General features: G+C 49.9%; 1 protein-coding gene across 1 annotated transcript in view; it reads left to right on the top strand.

Moving 5' to 3' along the window:
• Positions 1 to 282: 282 nt before the first annotated feature.
• The window catches only part of CUNH7orf50 (chromosome unknown C7orf50 homolog), a 122134-nt gene continuing 104765 nt past the window's right edge, over positions 283 to 17651 (top strand). Inside the window, exons 1-2 of the mRNA XM_008851468.3 lie at positions 283 to 383; positions 9816 to 9942. Coding sequence (XP_008849690.1) covers positions 283 to 383; positions 9816 to 9942 — 228 coding nt within the window. The remainder of the gene's footprint in view (positions 384 to 9815; positions 9943 to 17651) is intronic.

Raw genomic sequence — 17651 nt, forward strand, 5'->3', positions numbered from 1 at the left:
CTGGCCTTGGACTACTGATCCTCCTGCTTCAGTTTCCCCTCTGCTGGGATGACAGGCCTGAGCCACTAGCCTGGCTACACCTGGTTTTCAAGCTTTACCGGCTGCCATCCCAAGGCCTAGCACGTGTCCAGGCCTCCACGAGTTGCCTTGGCAACTGGAAGCTCCTCCGGCAAGTGCTGGCTCGGAGAGATGACGCCACATCCCGCGCCCTACAGTCCTCCGCCCCCTGCGGGGTTACCGCTTTCCATTGGCTAACGGAAAGACCGACGCGGAGCTCGTCCAATGAGAAGCGCCGTCCGTCAGAGGGCGGGACGGCGCGGGGCTGAGGCGCGGAGCTTGCAGGGAGCGTTCGGTGGAGCAGGTATCCCGGCCTGGCGCTACAGGTGCGTGGCCAGACGGGTGCAGGGTGCGGGGTCGGGGGCGGTGCGGGGGTACCCAGAGATTACAAGCTGGGAGATCTGGGGGAAGGGAGGAGCTGGGAGATCCGGGTGGGGGGCGGGGGACAAGCTGGGGGACCAGGAGGTGATGAGCCGGGAGATCTGGGAGAGAGGGACGAGCTGGGGGACAGGCGGGAAATTCGATCGCTGGGGCTCCTGCTCCGGGGCAGAGTTGGAACTCAGCAGTCCTGGCTGCCCAAGAGATGTGTTGCCGCTACTTCCTACCCTGAGCACGCTCCTTGCTTCCGTCATTCATTCATCCATCCATTCCCCTACCCCATTCACTCCCATTTACTCACCCTCCATTCACCCACCTATCCATTCACCTACCGGTCCTTCAACCACCCACCCATCCATCCATCAATCAGTCTACCCACCCATTCATCCATCCACTTACTTGCCATTCATCCATCTACTTTACCCATCCACCCACCAACACATTCACTCACCCACCTGCTACCCACCCACTCATCCATCTATCCATTCACCAACCCATCCTTTGATCACCCATCCATCCATCAATCCACCCACTCATTCATTCACCTATCATCTCTCTACCTATCCTTCCATCCACCCATCCATCCATCCACCTACCCACTTACCCATCCACCAACCCACTTATCCATCCATCCATCCATCCATCCATCCGTCAGTCCACTCATCCATTCATCCATCCACCCACCTGTCATTTATCCATCTACTTGCATGCCCATCCATCCACCCATCCACCAACCCACTTATCCATCCATCCATCCATCCGTCAGTCCACTCATCCATTCATCCATCCACCCACCTGTCATTTATCCATCAACTTGCATGCCCATCCTTCCACCCATCCACCCATCCACCTACCCACTTACCCATCCACCAACCCACTTACCCATCCATCCATCCATCCATCCATCCATCAATCCATCAGTCCACTCATCCATTCATCCATCCACCCACCTGTCATTTATCCATCTACTTGCATGCCCATCCTTCCACCCATCCACCCATCCACCTACCCACTTACCCATCCACCAACCCACTTACCCATCCATCCATCCATCCATCAGTCCACTCATCCATTCATCCATCCACCCACCTGTCATTTATCCATCTACTTGCATGTCCATCCATCCATCCATCCATCCACCTATACCCACTTACCCATCCACCAACCCACATATCCATCCATCCATCAGTCCACTCATCCATTCATCCATCCACCCATCTGTCATTTATCCATCTACTTGCATGTCCATCCATCCATCCATCCATCCACCTATACCCACTTACCCATCCACCAACCCACATATCCATCCATCCATCAGTCCACTCATCCATTCATCCATTAACCCACCTGTCATTTATCCATCAACTCGCATGCCCATCCATCCACCTACCCACTTACCCATCCACCAGCCCACTTATCCATCCATCCATCCATCCATCCATGCACTCATCCATTCATCCATCCACCCACCTGTCATTTATCCATCAACTTGGATGCCCATCCATCCACCCATCCATCCACCTACCCACTTACCCATCTATTCATCCATCAGTCCACTCATCCATCCATCCACCCACCTGTCATTTATCCATCCACTTACATGCCCATCCATTCATCCATCCATCCACTCACCCACCCGTCCAACTACCCACTCATCCACTTATTTATCTATTCACCCAACCTCTGCACATGTATTTTTCCTTGGAAACTGGGTGTGGTGGTGCACACCTGTAATCTCACCACCCTGGAAGCTGAGGCATGAGAATCACTCACTGCCAGTTCAAGGTTAACCTTGGGTACCAAGTGAAATCCTTTTTTTAAAAGCTTTTTATTATTTTTACTTTATGTGTATGAGTGTATCGCCTGCATGTATGTATGTGCACTGTGTTGTGCAGTGCCCATGGAGGTCAGAAGAAGGTGTTAGATCTCCTGGAACTAGAGTTACCGATGGTTGTTAGCTACCATGTGGGTGCTGGAATCAAACCTGGGTCCTCTGCAAGAGCAGCCTGTGCTTTTAACTGCTGAGCCATCTCTCCAGCCCTCCAAGTGAAATTCTTTCTAAAAAAAAAAAAACCAAAAAGGGGACTGGAGAGATGCTCAGCAGTTAAAGAACACTGGCTGCTTTTTCAAAGGACCCGGGTTCTATTCCCAGCACCCACATGGTGGCTAACAACCATCCATAACTCCGGTTCCAGGGCAGTCTGACACTGTCTTGTGACCTCTGCAGGCATTGCATGACATGCGTGACATTGCCTGCATGTATGTAAGTGCACCCATGTTGTGCAGTGCCCATGGAGGTCAGAAGAGAGTGATTGATTCCCCTGGAATAGGAGTTACAGATGGTTGCTAGCCACCATGTGGGTGCTGGGAATTGAACCCAGGTCCTCTGCAAGAGGAGTCTGTGCTCTTAACTGCTGAGCCATCTCTCTAGCCCCTTTACTTTAAAAAAAAATCACGTTTATTTTTATTTTAAATGTGTGTGTGGGTCTGTGTGTCTGCATGTGGGTGTGTACATGTGAGTACAGGTGCCCACAGAGGCCTGAGATGTCAGATCCCCTGTAACTGGAGTTAGAAGTGGCTGTGAGCCACTTGGTGTAGGTACTAGGGACAGAACCCAGATTTTTTTCAAGAACAGTACATGCTCTTAGTCACTGAGCCATCTCTCCAGCTTTACTATTAATCTTGAGATACAATTTCTGTGGTGTTGCCCAGGCTGGCTTTGAACTTACTATGTAGCCAGACAGGGCTTGAACTCTAGATCCTCCTTCCTCAGCCTCCATAGTAGCTGGGATGATTGGCCTATAGCACCATACCAGGACAAATTTTGTGTCTTAAAGTCATTTTGGAGTCTGCTAGAAATAAGCTGGAGGCACAAGACTGGAACTGGGAGACTAGTCGCAGATGATACAGGCGAGAGCTGATGGCCTGGATGGGTGCCAGCGGTGGAGGCTGTCATAGGAGGTGAAATCCCAGATGCTTTTCAAAGATGGAGCCAATAGGGCTTGGCCTGTGGATGATAGGTATGTGAGAAAGAGTTGTGGGTCGGCTGAAATTGTAGCTTGAGCTAGAATCTGGATTGCATTTGGGGAGGACAAAATGGGTGGGAAGGTCAGGTTTTGAGGGGATGATCAGGAATGTCTTTTATGTTAAGGAGTGTCCTTAAGTTTGAGATGACTTTTGTAGATGGATGTAGTGCAGGTGGGTGAGTTGGCAGCATTGTTTTGGTAGCTGGCTGAGGAGAGGAGAGGCCTCTGAATGGAGAAAGCTCCAAGTCTTCTGTGTGCAGCTTCTGTTTGAAGTCCCCAGCTGTGTGAGCTCACTGAGGGTTGAGAAAGCTGAGCAGTGAGCCTGGGCTTTAGGGCTTAAAGCAGGGTCAGTGGGAGATAGGAGATGGGGAGTGTGAGTTCTGTGTAGGGCAGGTGGAGGATGTATGCCAGAGGCGTGGAGAGAGATTTTTGTCATGCAGTGCTGATAATGGGCAGTGGTCCTTGGCCAGGTTGAGGGTCTTTGTGGTTAGAGGGGCTAGGGTCAGGATGCTAGAGAGAAAAAAAATGGGGAGGAGCTCCCAGAAACAAGGTGTGCTCATTTTAGGGTACACAGAGTTGGGAGAGTGTTGAGATGGAGGCACTTGTAACTGCTTCAGTAGAAGGCAGAGGGCTAAGGATGTGGAAGGGGGCATGGCCTGGAGTGAGAATTCAAAGAGGGGCTTGCAGTAGGTGAGGGGTTGGGGTCTGGTGTTCCCCAACAGGGCTGCCCTGGCTGGGACCACAGTTGTGCTGGTTAATGGGCACTGAGGTGGGAGGTCGTGGAACTTCTTGGCGGTCCTGTCCTCAGCCGCCAGAACCAAGGTCACCTGCTCAGGACAGAAATGGGAGAGGTTGGAGGGACTGTAGCAGGGAACCGCACAGGGAAACTGGCACCATTGACGTCGCCTTGGAGGGGGTTGGAGGCTCTGAATCTGGACTGAGGTGGGTCTGCGTGGTCCTGTGGGCTTTCTGGCCACGAGAAATTCCAGGCTTGGCTCAGAGGAGCAGAGCGAGTCCCATGAAGACTGAGATTTGAGAGAGTGTAAGGTGATAGAGCCAGGCCATTAAAGTCTAGAGGTGGAGACAACAGAGTGAGGAAGGACCCAGAGATACAGGCCCAGCGGATTGTACTCATGAGGTACCCACCGGCAGGAAAGAGAGAGCCAGCTGCAAGGAGAGGATCTGGGACAGTGGTGGGTCACTGTAGAGTCAGCGTTCAGATAGACCATGGGAAGGTGGGCTAGAGCAGGGTCTGTGGGCCGAGTAGCAGAGGCTGGGAGTTCACCAGTCTAACAGGGCAGTTCAGAGCCTGGCAGGAGGCTGGCCACAGGATGTCAAGTTCTTTACCAATGAGCCCAATCCTTAGTATTTGTTTTCTTGAGACAAGATCTTACCTTATAGCCCAGACTGGCCTTGAACATGCTTTGTAGGCCAGGCTAGGCTGGAAGTCAGCATTCCCCACCTTACCTTGAACTCACTGCAGCCCTGCTGCCTTAGCTTTCCACGTGCTTCATATCACAGGCACAAGCCACCAGGCTGGTTGACTGTATGGCTGTTAAAGCAGCAGTTGAATGTTACTTCTTTTTTTAAATCTGTATGAGTGTATTGCCTGCATGTGTGTAAGTGCACCTGTGTCATGCAATGCCCGCAGAAGTCAGAAGAGGGTGTTGGATCCCCTGGAACTGGAGTTAGGACAATTGTTAGCTGCCATGTGGGTGCTAGGAATTGAACCTGGATCCTCTGCAAGAGCAATCAATGCTCTTAACCACTGAGCCATCTCTCCAGCCCCTGAATGTTACATTTTTAAATTTATGTTAGGAGAGAATATGGTTTGCTTTTCGAAGTGTTTATGGGGTTACACAACCATAGTTGACCTTTTTCTCTTCCTAGAAGACACTGTACACTCCCCCCCCACCCTAAGTACTGCCAGCCTCCTGTCCCTGTAATTTACCCTAAATATTGTGCAATCTGTAGTCATCATATCTGATTTCTTTCACTTTGAGTAATATTTTCAAGGTTTATCCACCTTGTAACATGCCAGTATTTAATTTTTTTTTGCTGTTCTTTAGAGACTGTCTTGCTTTGTAGCCCAGGCTGGCCTCAAATTTGCAGCACAGTCTGAGGCACTTCTCCTGCCTCAGACTACCAGGTGCTGGGATTACAGGAGTCTACCCTATTTTTTGTGGCTGAGTAATATTCCACACTGTGGATAACATTCTGTTACCCTGTGGTCCATTGTTAGGCATTTAGCTTGTGTCCACCTCTCGAATCTTTTTAATCTTGCTGTGAATGTTAGTTTGTAAACTTGCATGGATGTGTTCTTTGTTTGGGATATGTACCTAGGAGTGGAAGGGCTGGGCTATGTGGTAGTTGCATGTTTTTAACTTTCTTTTTTTTTCCTTAAGGGGGGTAGGGAGGGAGGGAGGCATATGTGCACTTGTGTGTGCAGGTACGTGTTCCTGTATGCATGTGTGGGGCGGTTAGAGGAGGACTCTCTTACTCTCCACCTTATTCCCTTGGGACATGGTCTCTTGCTGAACCTGGAGCCAGGCTAGTGGCCAGCAAGCCCCAGCCACCCTCCTATCTCTGCCTCCCACAACACTGGGGTTACCGGTGTACACAGCTACAGTTAACTTTTTTGTGTAGGTTCTGGGGCTCAAACTTAGGTCTTCAGTTTTGCATTGCAAGTTCTTTGCCAACTGAGCCATCTCTTTCCCCACTAAAATTCTTTTTTAAAAAAATATTTTATAAGCCAGGCGTGGTGGCGCATGCCTTTAGTCCCAGCACTTGGGAGGCAGAGGCAGGTGGATCTCTGTGAGTTCAAGGCCAGCCTGGTCTACATAGTGAGTTCAAGGCCAGCCTGTTCTACATAATGAGTTCCAGGCCAGCTGGGGCTATAGGAAACCCTGTCTCAAAAAATATATATGTATATACATTTTATTTATTTTATGTGTATGAGTATGTTGCCTGCATGTATGTAAGTGCACCTATGTCATGCAAGGCCCACAGAAGTCAGAAGAGGTCATCAGGTCCCCTGGAACTGGAGTTACAGTACACTTGTTAGTCACCGTATGGGTGCTGGGAATTGAACTCGAGTCCTTTGCAAGAGTTAGTGCTCTTAACCCCTGAGCCATCTCTCCAGCCCCGCCCCCTAAAATTCTTTTAAAATTCAAATTGCATTTTATTTATTCTGTGTATCGGTGTGCATGTACCACAGCGAACATGTGGAGGTCAGAGGATAACTTGGAGGAGTCAGTTAGAACTCCTACCATGTGGGTTCCAGGAATCGAACTTAGAGCATCAGATTTGGCGGCAAGCACCTTTACTTGCTGAGCCATCTTGCTGCCCCACTGAAGTCACGTACCCTACATGCAGATCTGCTGTCAGGTGTCTGACATGCAGATGCACCCTCTGATGCTTTCTTTTGCTTTCCTGCTCCAGTAGTTCACAGGGCAGAAGTTTTTAGTTTTGAGGTACTCCAGTTTATTTTTTGGCTGCTTCACTTTTGGTGTTTTATCTGACAGAAGACGGTGTAGTCTGAATCATGAGGGTTCACGCCTGTGACTTCTAAGATCCTCCAGTCTGGGCTCTTACACTTAGGGTTTGGTCCATCTGGAATCAGTTCTGTGTGTGGTGTGAAGAAGGGGCCATGTGCACTCTCCACATGTGGCTGTCCAGCTGTCCCAGCAGTGCTTGATGTCAACTCCTTGAGTCATCGTGACACCCTTGTTGAAAGTCCAGAAAAGAAAGCAAATGTTTTCTAGAGCAAACATGCCATCCCCTGTCCCTCAGAGTTTGAGTCGCTATCTCTTAGAACTATGAGCAGCAACCGCTGAGTAATACGGAAAAGTCTTCTTCTTCATTTTCGCAAATACACTTAGCGATTACAGTTTTTAATGCTGACTTACAGGATGAATGTAGGTTTCACTTTCCTTATAAGCGGTGTGTAAATATTTGCTGAACTTTTCTTATTTCGCTAACGAGGTAATTGGCCAGCGTCACCCTGTGTCAATAGTCTGTTCTTCTTTTAGAAGGTTTTTTATTACGGTGCTAATTGAAATTTGTAGCCTCTGGCTTCAAACACTTTTTTTCCCCCTTAAATGAGGAGGCTTAATTAAAAAATACAGAGCTTGGAATTTTCTGATTCTAAAATTGTGCTATTTTTTCCATGTGCCGTAGGCAGTCCCCCTGTGGGTTAGGGTCACCCTGGTGCAGCTCACCTGGGCTGCTGGTTCTCCACTGCTCTGCACAGACAGTGCTATTTGACTGCAGGTTTGGGATCTGAGGGTGTTCGTTCCTCAGGGCTCTTGTCCCCCCCGCAGTCATCACCCTTTTAAAACATCTTAAGATTTATTCTATTTGTCTACGTGTGTGTGTGTGTGCACGCGCGCGCTCACTCAGGTGCTGTGGAGGCCAGAAAAGCATGTCAGATCCCCTGGAGCTGGAGTTACAGGCAGTTGTGAGCTGCCGAAAGTGGGTGCTGAGGGGTGAACTGAAAGAGCAGCCCCGTCTTATTCCATTTTTCACTAGGAATTGAGCCCAGGCCCTTGTGTTCTACCACTGACTGCATCTCCAGCCTCATGATCACTGTTTTGTTTTTTTTTTATTTTTTTGAGACAGAGTCTCCCTGTAGCCCCAGCTGGCCTGGAACTCATTATGTAGGCCAGGCTGACCTTGAACTCACAGAAATCCCCCTGCTTTTGCCTCCTGAGTTCTGGGACTAAAGGTGTATGCCACCACGCCCGGACATGATCACTTTTTTAAAGGCAGTCTCACTTATGTAAGCCCAGGCTGGCCTTGAACTTTCTGTGATCTTCCTCCCTCTGTATGCTGAGATCACAGGTGTGTGTGCCACCATGCCTGGCTTGGAAATCTGCTTTCTCTTTGTGGGATTCCCTTTTTTTCTGCCGTGGACCTACATGCGTCCCAGGTCTCATGTCTAGCTTCAGGTGTTAGAAATGGCTTTGGGCCGCTGCCACCGGTGGGTGGCTCAGTGCTTGGGATGGGGCACAATACTTGCCACAGCTCATGTCAGGTATGAATTAGCCTATAACTGAGGAAGATAAAAATGACCCCAAATATTTAATGGTTAAGGAGCAGGCAGATCTCTGCCTTTGGAAAATGGTGATCCTGTCAGTAAAGGTGTTTGTCTTAAGAGCCCTATGTTTCTGTGACATTAGAAACACTGCCAGGCATGGTGACGCAGGCCTGTAATCCCAGCAGTGGGAGTGAAGGCAGTAAGAGCCACAAGTTCAAGACCCGTCTGGACTGCAGAGTGCGCTCCAGGCCAGCCTAAGTGACTTAGTGAGACCCTGTGTCAAAAACAGAGATAGGGAGCTTGTGCTCTGTCTGACTGTGGCTGGTAAAACACCTAAGAGGAAGGGGGTAGCCATGTTGTCTGACTGGTAATGACCTAGGAATTTGGCCTTCTTTTAACTTTTATATGTTTGCCATTTTGCGTGTGCATGTGTTTGAACATGTATGCACATGTGTATACATATATGCATGCATGTGGTTGCAGGTTAGAGTTCAACATTGGGTGTCTTCATTGCTTCACATCAAAATGTTATTTAAAAAATTGATTGTGGGGGCTGGAGAGATGGTTCAGCAGATAAGAACACTGTCCTTGCAGAAGACCCGGGTTCGAATCCCAGCACCCACATGGCAGCTAACAACTGTCTATAACTCCAGTTTCAGGGAATCTGACGGTCTCTTCTGTCCTCTGCAGGCATTGCATGACACAGGTGCACTTACCTACATGCAGGCAATACATGGATACACATAAAATAAAAATAATAAAATATTTTAAAAAATTTGATTGTGTGTGTATGTGTTTATGCCTGTGAGTGCAGTGCTCTTGGAGGCCAGAAGAGGGATCAGGAATTACAGGTAGTTGTGAGCCATGTGACCTGGGTGCTAGAACCTGAACTCTGGTCCTTTGGAAGAGCAGTAAGTGCTCTTAACTGTTGAACCGTCTCTCCAGCCCCTCAGCTTATTTTTTGAGACATGGTCTCTCAATGAACCTGGATGGAGCTCATGGATTTGGCAAAGCTGGCTGGCCAGCAAGGTCCAGGATTCTCTCTCTTGTCTCCACCTCCTCAGCTCTGGGATTCCAGGCATGCACTGTTATGCCTAGCTTTTTACATGATCCCTGAGGATCTAATATAAGTCCTTGTGCTTGAGCAGGAAGCACTTGATCGGCAGCCATCTCCCTGCTAGCCATGTTGAACATATTTTACCTCTATTTCTGTTCTAATGGAAGAGTGCCCACTCCACTTTGTTTCAAAATACAATACTTTGTGTCACAAGGCCTCTTACTGCCTATAATAAAGCACTATGCTTTCGTTCTTCCAGAATGACAAAACGAAAGAGAAAAGGTCCCCAAGGGACAGAAAAGAGGAGCAAAAAGCAGAAGACACCAGAAGAAGAGATGTCACAGGCACCTGAAGTCAGGCCAGGCAAGGTGGAAGCCAGCTCTAAGGTAAGGCCACAGCACCTCTGCGTGGACCAGACACAGCATGGCATAAACCATGTGTGGACACACCAATGCTTCCTGGAGCAGTTGTTGGACAGAGGAATTGGCAGTTGTTAGGCTGGCCTTCCCTCTCTAGCCACCGCAGGTGCAGGCTGCTGTGTGGGTACTGTTTACTGGGGTCCGTGATGGACTGGCCTGACCAGGTGGAGGCTAGGGGTGTGGGACTGGCCGTGCTTCTCAGGAGGTGGCCACATGGGCAGAAAAGGATACTGCTTCCCTCCCTGACGTGTACCTGGGGCGTGGCTCAGACACTTAGGTCTAAAAGCTCAAGTCTAGGGGCAGAGCCATGGCTCAGTGGTAGAATGCTTAGCCAGCATTTTATTACATTATTATGTTTGTGTATGTGAGTATGCATGCCATGATGTGTGTGGAGGCCAGAAGACAACTTGCATGAGTTGGTTCTTTCTTTCCATCATGTGGGTTCCAAGGGATCAAGCTTAGGTCTTTAGGCTTTGAGCCATCTTACTGGTCTAAATAGTTGATTTTAATACCCAAGGGAGTGCGTGAATAATGCGAAATGTGTGGTTCTATTCACCCTCCTTAACGCTTGTCTGCCACAAATATGTGTGTATGCAGATCACATTTACATTTGAAAATTTTAAATCTTTTTTATTACTTTCGAAGTTTCATGTTGAACTTTTTCTTTGACATGAGCTGCCTTTACAGTTAGTAGTTCATGGTCCTCCAAACAGCATCATATGTTAATATTTCAACTTTTTTCAATCAACATAAAATAAACTCTGGTTAGACATGCAGTGTGTGATGACGTGGCTGAACTTTTCAAGATTTTTTTGTGTATATGGGGTTTTTTTTTTGAGTCAGGACCTCGTTCCATACCACAGTCAGGCCTCAAATTTGCAATTCCACTGCCTCAGCCTCCAGAGTTCTGGAATTATAGTTGTGTGCCACCACCCCTGGCAAGGCGTTTGCTTTTTGCAGGACTGGCAGTAGACCCCAGGGTTTACCCATGTAAAGTAGTCTCTCTACCTCACAGCTCCATCCAGCTTCCCAGTGCTTTTTTTCCAGGTGTCAGAAGGTCATCCATGCCCTGTGGGGACTGGGTTAGCCTTGGTTTTGCTGTTTTTGGATTTTGGAAGAGGAGGAAGGCAGATGTTTCAGACATGTCATCCTCTGTCCTATGCTAGATCTTGGTCTATATAGCCTGGAGCTTCCAAGAGTCATGGCTGTTTGGTTTTTCAGGCATAGGCATTGAGAGGAGGAAACAGTGGGCTGTTCTGTGGGTCTTTGGAGGGGACCAGGGTGCTCTGGTCTCCTTGTGAGTCATTGGTGGGGTGGTACCCTGGTGGCCTGGCCAGCAGGGGACTGGCCAGCAGGGGTCGGCAGCCACACTTCTGCTGGAAGGAGATGTAGAGACCAGGGTGCGGTCCTGGGCTGCTAGGCGGCCTTTCTTTGTGGCCATTGTGACTTAGAGCTGTGGCTTAGGGATTTATGTCCTTAGACTTCCTTACTGTGTTTCTGGAAGCTGCTCTTAAAACAAAATGGGGCCTTTGTCTGCTCGGAATGCATGCTGGTCTCAGTGGATAGAAACGTTTCTTCTCCCAGGCCTCTGGTTCTCATGGGAAATAGTTAGAAAAATGTGTCAGGCGTATGTTTTAGAGAAAAAATAGGGAGCACATAAGGGTTCAAGAAGGGTAGGTCGTGAAGCCCATGGAATGGTAGTCCCTACACCCCAAGCTCACGGAAAAGTACTGGGCTGGTCCTTTCTGTCCCCACTTGGGCCACTCTGTTGTTCTCCCAGCATCCATCTGGGGAGTTCTCGGGGCCTGCACAGCCACTTCCCACAGGTCTGCGCCAGGACCGCCCAAGTGTCCCCAAGTGCTGGGAACTTCATTGCCCCTTGGGGAGCGGTTTCCATGGAGCTCAAATTGTAGTTGGGGCTCTGGGCCCAGGCCATGCAGGGCTGCTGCTTGCCTGGGCTCTGGCCTTTGGGTACTAGCACTGAGGCCTGGAGTGTGTGTTCACTTCCCCCAAGGCCCTGCTTCCGTCCCTGTCCCTGAGACCCTGGAGAAGTAGGCAGTTTGTGATGCTCCTACACAGGGAGAGAGTTCAGAATACCTTACTAGTTAGCCTGGTTACTGGACCTCATTGCCTGGCCCCTTCCCCTTCCTGCCTGAAGTCCGTCAGGCAGCAGATTCACAGGCTTGGGAGGTTGGAGTTTATGGGGCATCCCTGCTCTGGGGCAGTCCCCTGGACCACAGGCTTCTTGCCCTTGTGTGCTCTGGGAAGCCCTTCCTGGAGCCTGGGCCCCAAGCTCTGCCTCGACCGCTTTAGTTCTTCCAGAGCCAGTTTCCTACTACAAGAGCCTACTTGGTGAGTTCTAGGCCAGTGAGAACAAGGTTGATGTTGGGTGTGGTGGTGCATGCCTTTAATCCCAGCAGAGGCAAGCAGATCTCTCTGTGAGATCAAGGCTGGTCTGGCTGGGGCTACAGAGAGACCCTATCTCAAAAAAAAAAAAAAAAAGGCAAAACAAAACCAAAATTAATGAATGTTGACATGACCCCTGAGGAACCCGGATTGACTCCTGGCCTCCTCTTGCACACACATACACATGCACGAATGCACACACACAGAATATGCTCACAGCTGCCAGCCAGTGGCATCCAGCTCCCCAGGGTTACCTTTCTTATCCACAGTAGGCCTACCCATCCAGGTCAGGCTGCATGGGAGCCATCTCATGTGTGTTGAGTAGGCACATAGCCTGTGGCTGCTGAGGAAGGCGAGGTGAGGAACTTGATAGGGTGGAATTGGCCTAAGTCCCTCCTGGCCATGTTGTGCTGTGGGACAGTGACTGCGCTTGTCTTTCATCATGACATGGGAGTGGTTGCTAGACTTCACAGGCAGCACCTCAGTGCCTTTGCTTTTCTTGCCACGTGAGTCCTGGGAACCAGACCTGGGTCCTCTGCAAGAGCAGCCAGTGTTCTTAACTGCTGAGCCAGCTCTGCAGTCCCTACATCACTTTTCTTAATGGATTCTCTGTAGTGTTAGGCCACCGAATCACATACGGGTAACTTTTCTTAGTGCATCACATACGGCTAACCTTTGGGCTAAAGTCAGATTCATCACTCACACACTGGGCCTTACGGCTCCTTGGAGCTGTGCTATGGGAGATCAGGTCTTCTCCATGCTCTGCTAACTGTCTCTGCTGTCCTCTATCTTCCATCCTTATGGCTGCAGATTCCTGCTCTGCAGTCCCCACACATTTGTTTGCCTGTGCACATAGTCTGGACATTGGACTCACTTCTAGCCAGGGGTCTTGGGAACATGCTGTTGGCATCAGTGTGAGCTTTCCTGTGCTTTATCCCTGGTGAGACCTCAGTGCTGGGGTTGCCGTAGTGTGTTGTGGTATATGTGTGATTGTCTGTGAACCTGTGACAGAGCAGCTTGTCACAGTCACCCTGCCAGTGCCGTGGCCTCAGGAGCAGCTGGGGCTCTGTGTGTCTGAACTTGCTGTCAGTATTTTACACCAAAGCCCTGTCTTACTGTTTTGTTCCTGAAAGGTTGGTCTTGAACTTTGGACAGTCTCCTGCCTCAGCCTGCCAAGTGCCAGGATTACAGGCATGCAGACCACAGCTGGCTGTGCATGTATTGTTCGAGAACAACGTCATTGAAGTACAGTTGAGATAGTAGACAGCAGTGTTTAAAGCACACACTTTGGGGTTGGGCAGGTTCCATTGGTAGAGCGCTTGCCAAGCAGGCACAAAGTCCTGGGTTCTGTTCTCAGCACTACAGAAACCTAGTGTGGTGGTGTGCGGCTGAACTCCTAGGAGCACTCAGGAGGTAAAGGCAGGAGGATTATAAATTCAAGGTCATCCTCAGCTACATAGCAAGTTGGAAGCTAGCCTAGGCTACATGAGACCTTGTCTCAAACAAAGCAAAAAAACCAACCAAAACCAGAAATAGCCCCCAAGAAACCCAAATAGTCAAAACAAAAAAAGTGCATTTTGTCGTTGTGATTTAGTTAGCATTTGGCTGACAGTGGACATCTTCATATTCTTTGTCCATGTTTTAAGTTGTCTTTGGGCAAGTGTCTGTTCAGTTCGCTTACCCATTTTTATTTATTTTTTTTTAGAGTATTGAGTTTGATTTTTTTTGTTTCTTGTTTTTTTTTGACAGGGTCTCCCTGTAGTCACAGCCTGTCTGGAAATAATGATGTGAACCAGGGTGGCCTTGATCTCACAGAGATCCACCTGCCTCTGCCTCCCAGGGACTGGGATTAAAGGCATGTGCCACCACCATTCTTGGTGTCAGTATTAGGTTTGAACCTTGGGTATTGTGTATGCTAGGCAGGAGGCCTACCACTGAGCCACACCCCCAGGCCCTCCCTGGGAGATTCTAGGCAGGAGCTCTACCACTGAGCCACACCCCCAGGCCCTCCCTGGGGGATTCTAGGCAGGTGCTCTACCACTGAGCCACATACCCCCAGGCCCTCCCTGAGGGATTCTAGGCAGGTGCTCCACCACTGAGCCACACCCCCAGGCCCTCCCTGGGGGCTTCTAGGCAGATGCTCTACCACTGAACCATACCCCAGCCCCTCCCTGGGGGATTCTAGGCAGGTGCTCTACCACTGAGCCACACTGCAGCCTCTCACTGGGGGATTCTAGGCAAATGCCTACTAAAGCAGGCTGATGGCTGGATCTGACTGGGGTTAAGGTTTGCATTCCTGAGTCCAAGTATAGAGTCCTCTAAAGGCAGGCACCTTCCTTGCCCCTTCCTGTACTCTCTAGCCTGTACCCATCCTCATTATGGTAGAGTGCTGGCTGCCCAGTCAGTGGTTCCTACCCAAGTTCTGGATCCTTAAATGTAGAAAGCCTGGTGGCTACTCTTGGTGGAAAGGATGGTTGTGCCTGTGTGGCCCAGTGGCTGAAACCATCTGGCTAATCCTTTGCAGCTTGGCAGGACTACTGGCTTGGGATGGGAAAGAGCTGTGTATTGTTGCCATGTCAAGGTTTCCATGGGCACTGTTCTGCAGATAGCTGTTGGGTGGGTGGGGGTCCGAGCAGTGTCACAGCAGGTTCTGTGTCTGCACAGGAGGGGTATAGGGTCTACCCACTCCTAGACCAGACACTTCTCCCCAGCCCACAGGAGGTAGGACACCATCCAGGAAGGGCCTGCGTATCCCCAGCCCTCCGGCTTCCCTCTTCTGGTTCTCAGGGATGCTGCCAACTGCTCCTGGTGGCAACTCCTGGGTTAAGTGCATACAAACCAGGACAAAGGAACTGTGCCTGGAAGTCCCAAAGGAGCCTTGTGGGCAGTCTGATGTTGGCAGAACCTGAGGATAGAGGCAAGTGCTGGCATGCCAGGGACTAATGTCTGGAGCCTATTAGGGAAGAGCTGGCCTGAGGAAGTGAGTGGCTGCCCAGCCTGTCTACAGCCGCCTTCACACCCAGGGGGCTGCCCAACCCAGGACGACTCAAGCCATTGCCAATGGGCAGAGGTGACAGGGCTGGAGAAGCTATACAGTCTTGTACTCACACCCACGGAAGCCATCATGATGGTGACACTGGGGCAGGCAGGACTGTGCCATTGTATGCTTACCATCTTTTTTTCACAAAAGAAGTGTTTTCTTCAAATGTTTGTAGATTCATAGGAAGTTGCAAAACAGCACAGAGGGAGGTCCCAAGTACCCTTCACCCAGTTTCCTGCAGTGACAGTGACAAAGCCTGGTGACTGTGGGGCAACCCACAGGGCTTGCTCAGGCTACAGGAGTTTGGCGTGCCGTATGTGTTTGTGTGAGCGTGTTCCCATGAAATCTTGGGACACATGTTGATGCCTGTAATCAACCCACTCACCCATGGAGCAGAGGACCCCTTGAGGCTTCCAGATCCTTGCTTTTGTGAATAAAACTTAGGTGTTTATGGTCGTAGGTTTTCTTTTTTCTGGGGTTGGTGCCAGGTGTAGGTGCTGGATGGCACAGCACAGCATGGTTTTTGAGAGAGCATCAGTCTTTTCCCCAGAGCCTATTTGATTTCACATTCTCCGATCAACAAGACAGAGTTCTCCGCATGCTCAGCACCCATTTCTGTTTTAGGCATTCCCATCTCAGGGCTTGCTTTTTGTTTTTGTTTTTGTTTTTAAGATAGGATCTCACTATGTAGCCCTGGCTGGCCTGGCACTCACCATATAGACCAGACTAGCCTTGAACTCACAGGGGTCTACCAGCCTCTGCCCTCTGAGTGCTGGGATGACAGGCATGTGCCGTTACGCCTGACTGGTAGCTGGATTTTTTTTTTTTTTCTGTCTTTTTTGAGACAGGGTCTCCCTGTAGCCCCAGCTGTCTTGGAACAGGTGTGTGCCACCACTCCTGGCAAGGTAGCTGGATTTTTAACAGTTCAGCCCCCCAGTTGTCCTGGGAGTCAGGAGAGGCAGAGGAAAAATGTGCTTTTCCAGGTTTGGTGATCTGTGCTGTTAACCCCATCGGTTCTAGGAGCTGCTAGGGGCTGGCAAGGAGCTAGTCTTGGCTGGTGTTGGCCAGTTGTGTTCATGCTAGCCTTTATTTAACTCACTGTTTAGCCCTGAACACCTCTTGTCTCCACCTTCCCAGTGCTAAGATGATAGCTGTGCACTACCAGACCTGATTTATGTGGTACTGGGAATGGAACCCAGGACCTTGTGCATGCTAGGCAAGTGCTCTGCCATCTGAGCTACCTTCCCCAACCCTGTGTTCATGTTTGATGTGCAGTATCTCACCTGTTTATGTGACATCCTGTCTCTTTCTCCTGGGCTTTTTGGGGTACCTCCTTTTTAGCCCACTAGTTCCCATTCAGAGTGAGCAGGTAGAGCAGGGCCGCAGGACATGGCCCTGCCAGCCACCCATGCCATTCTCTTTGCTGCCCTCTGCCCAAGCCTGGGGTACCTCTTAGTCTCTGGGGTGGCGTTTCTCCAGTCTGTGGTCAGGTCTGTGGCGGAGCTGGTAGCCAGCCAGCTGTCCCCACTGCTATGGAAACCTGATGGTTCTCTCTCTGCGCCAAAGAAAACAGGATCTGCTCCCCACCCCTGGCCAGCTGTGCTCCCGGCAGTCTCTGCTGCTTCGGTGTCTGCTGGTCAGCCAGGGAGATGTTTGCAAGCCAGACTGCCTCATGAACAGCAGAGAATAACTCAGCCAACGTAATTGGAAAATAATGTTGGTTGTTTTTCCTGAGTTGCACACGATCAATGTAAAAAAAATTAGCAAATACAGAAAAATGTGCAGGAGAAACTAAGAAGAGTGGTTCTGCCTCCTTGGGGTGTACAGTAGTAAGGTTCCGGGGTGAGGTTCCGGAGTGTGCAGTGCTTTAGTGTAGTGCCTCCTCCGTGGTGTATGTGGAAGGGATTGGACCCCACACCAGCCTAGGCACTGTAGACATGTGTACATATGTACGAGTCCCTGCTTTGCAGTATGACATGGAAGCCCATTTCCCTCTCGTGCAGTGCTTTAGTGCCTCCTCCGTGGTGTATGTGGAAGGGATTGGACCCCACACCAGCCTGGGCACTGTAGACATGTGTACATATGTACGAGTCCCTGCTTTGCAGTATGACATGGAAGCCCATTTCCCTCTCAGCTCCCTCCCTTCTCCCATTAAATTTTTTTTTAGTTGTGTGTGTATCTGTGCCTGTGTGTCTGTATCTGTGGCCTGTGCCAGAGGTTGACAAAGGTT

The sequence above is a fragment of the Nannospalax galili genome, unplaced genomic scaffold (assembly GCF_000622305.1).
Source record: "Nannospalax galili isolate Female #2095 unplaced genomic scaffold, S.galili_v1.0 scaffold664, whole genome shotgun sequence".
NCBI classification, from domain to species: domain Eukaryota; kingdom Metazoa; phylum Chordata; class Mammalia; order Rodentia; family Spalacidae; genus Nannospalax; species Nannospalax galili.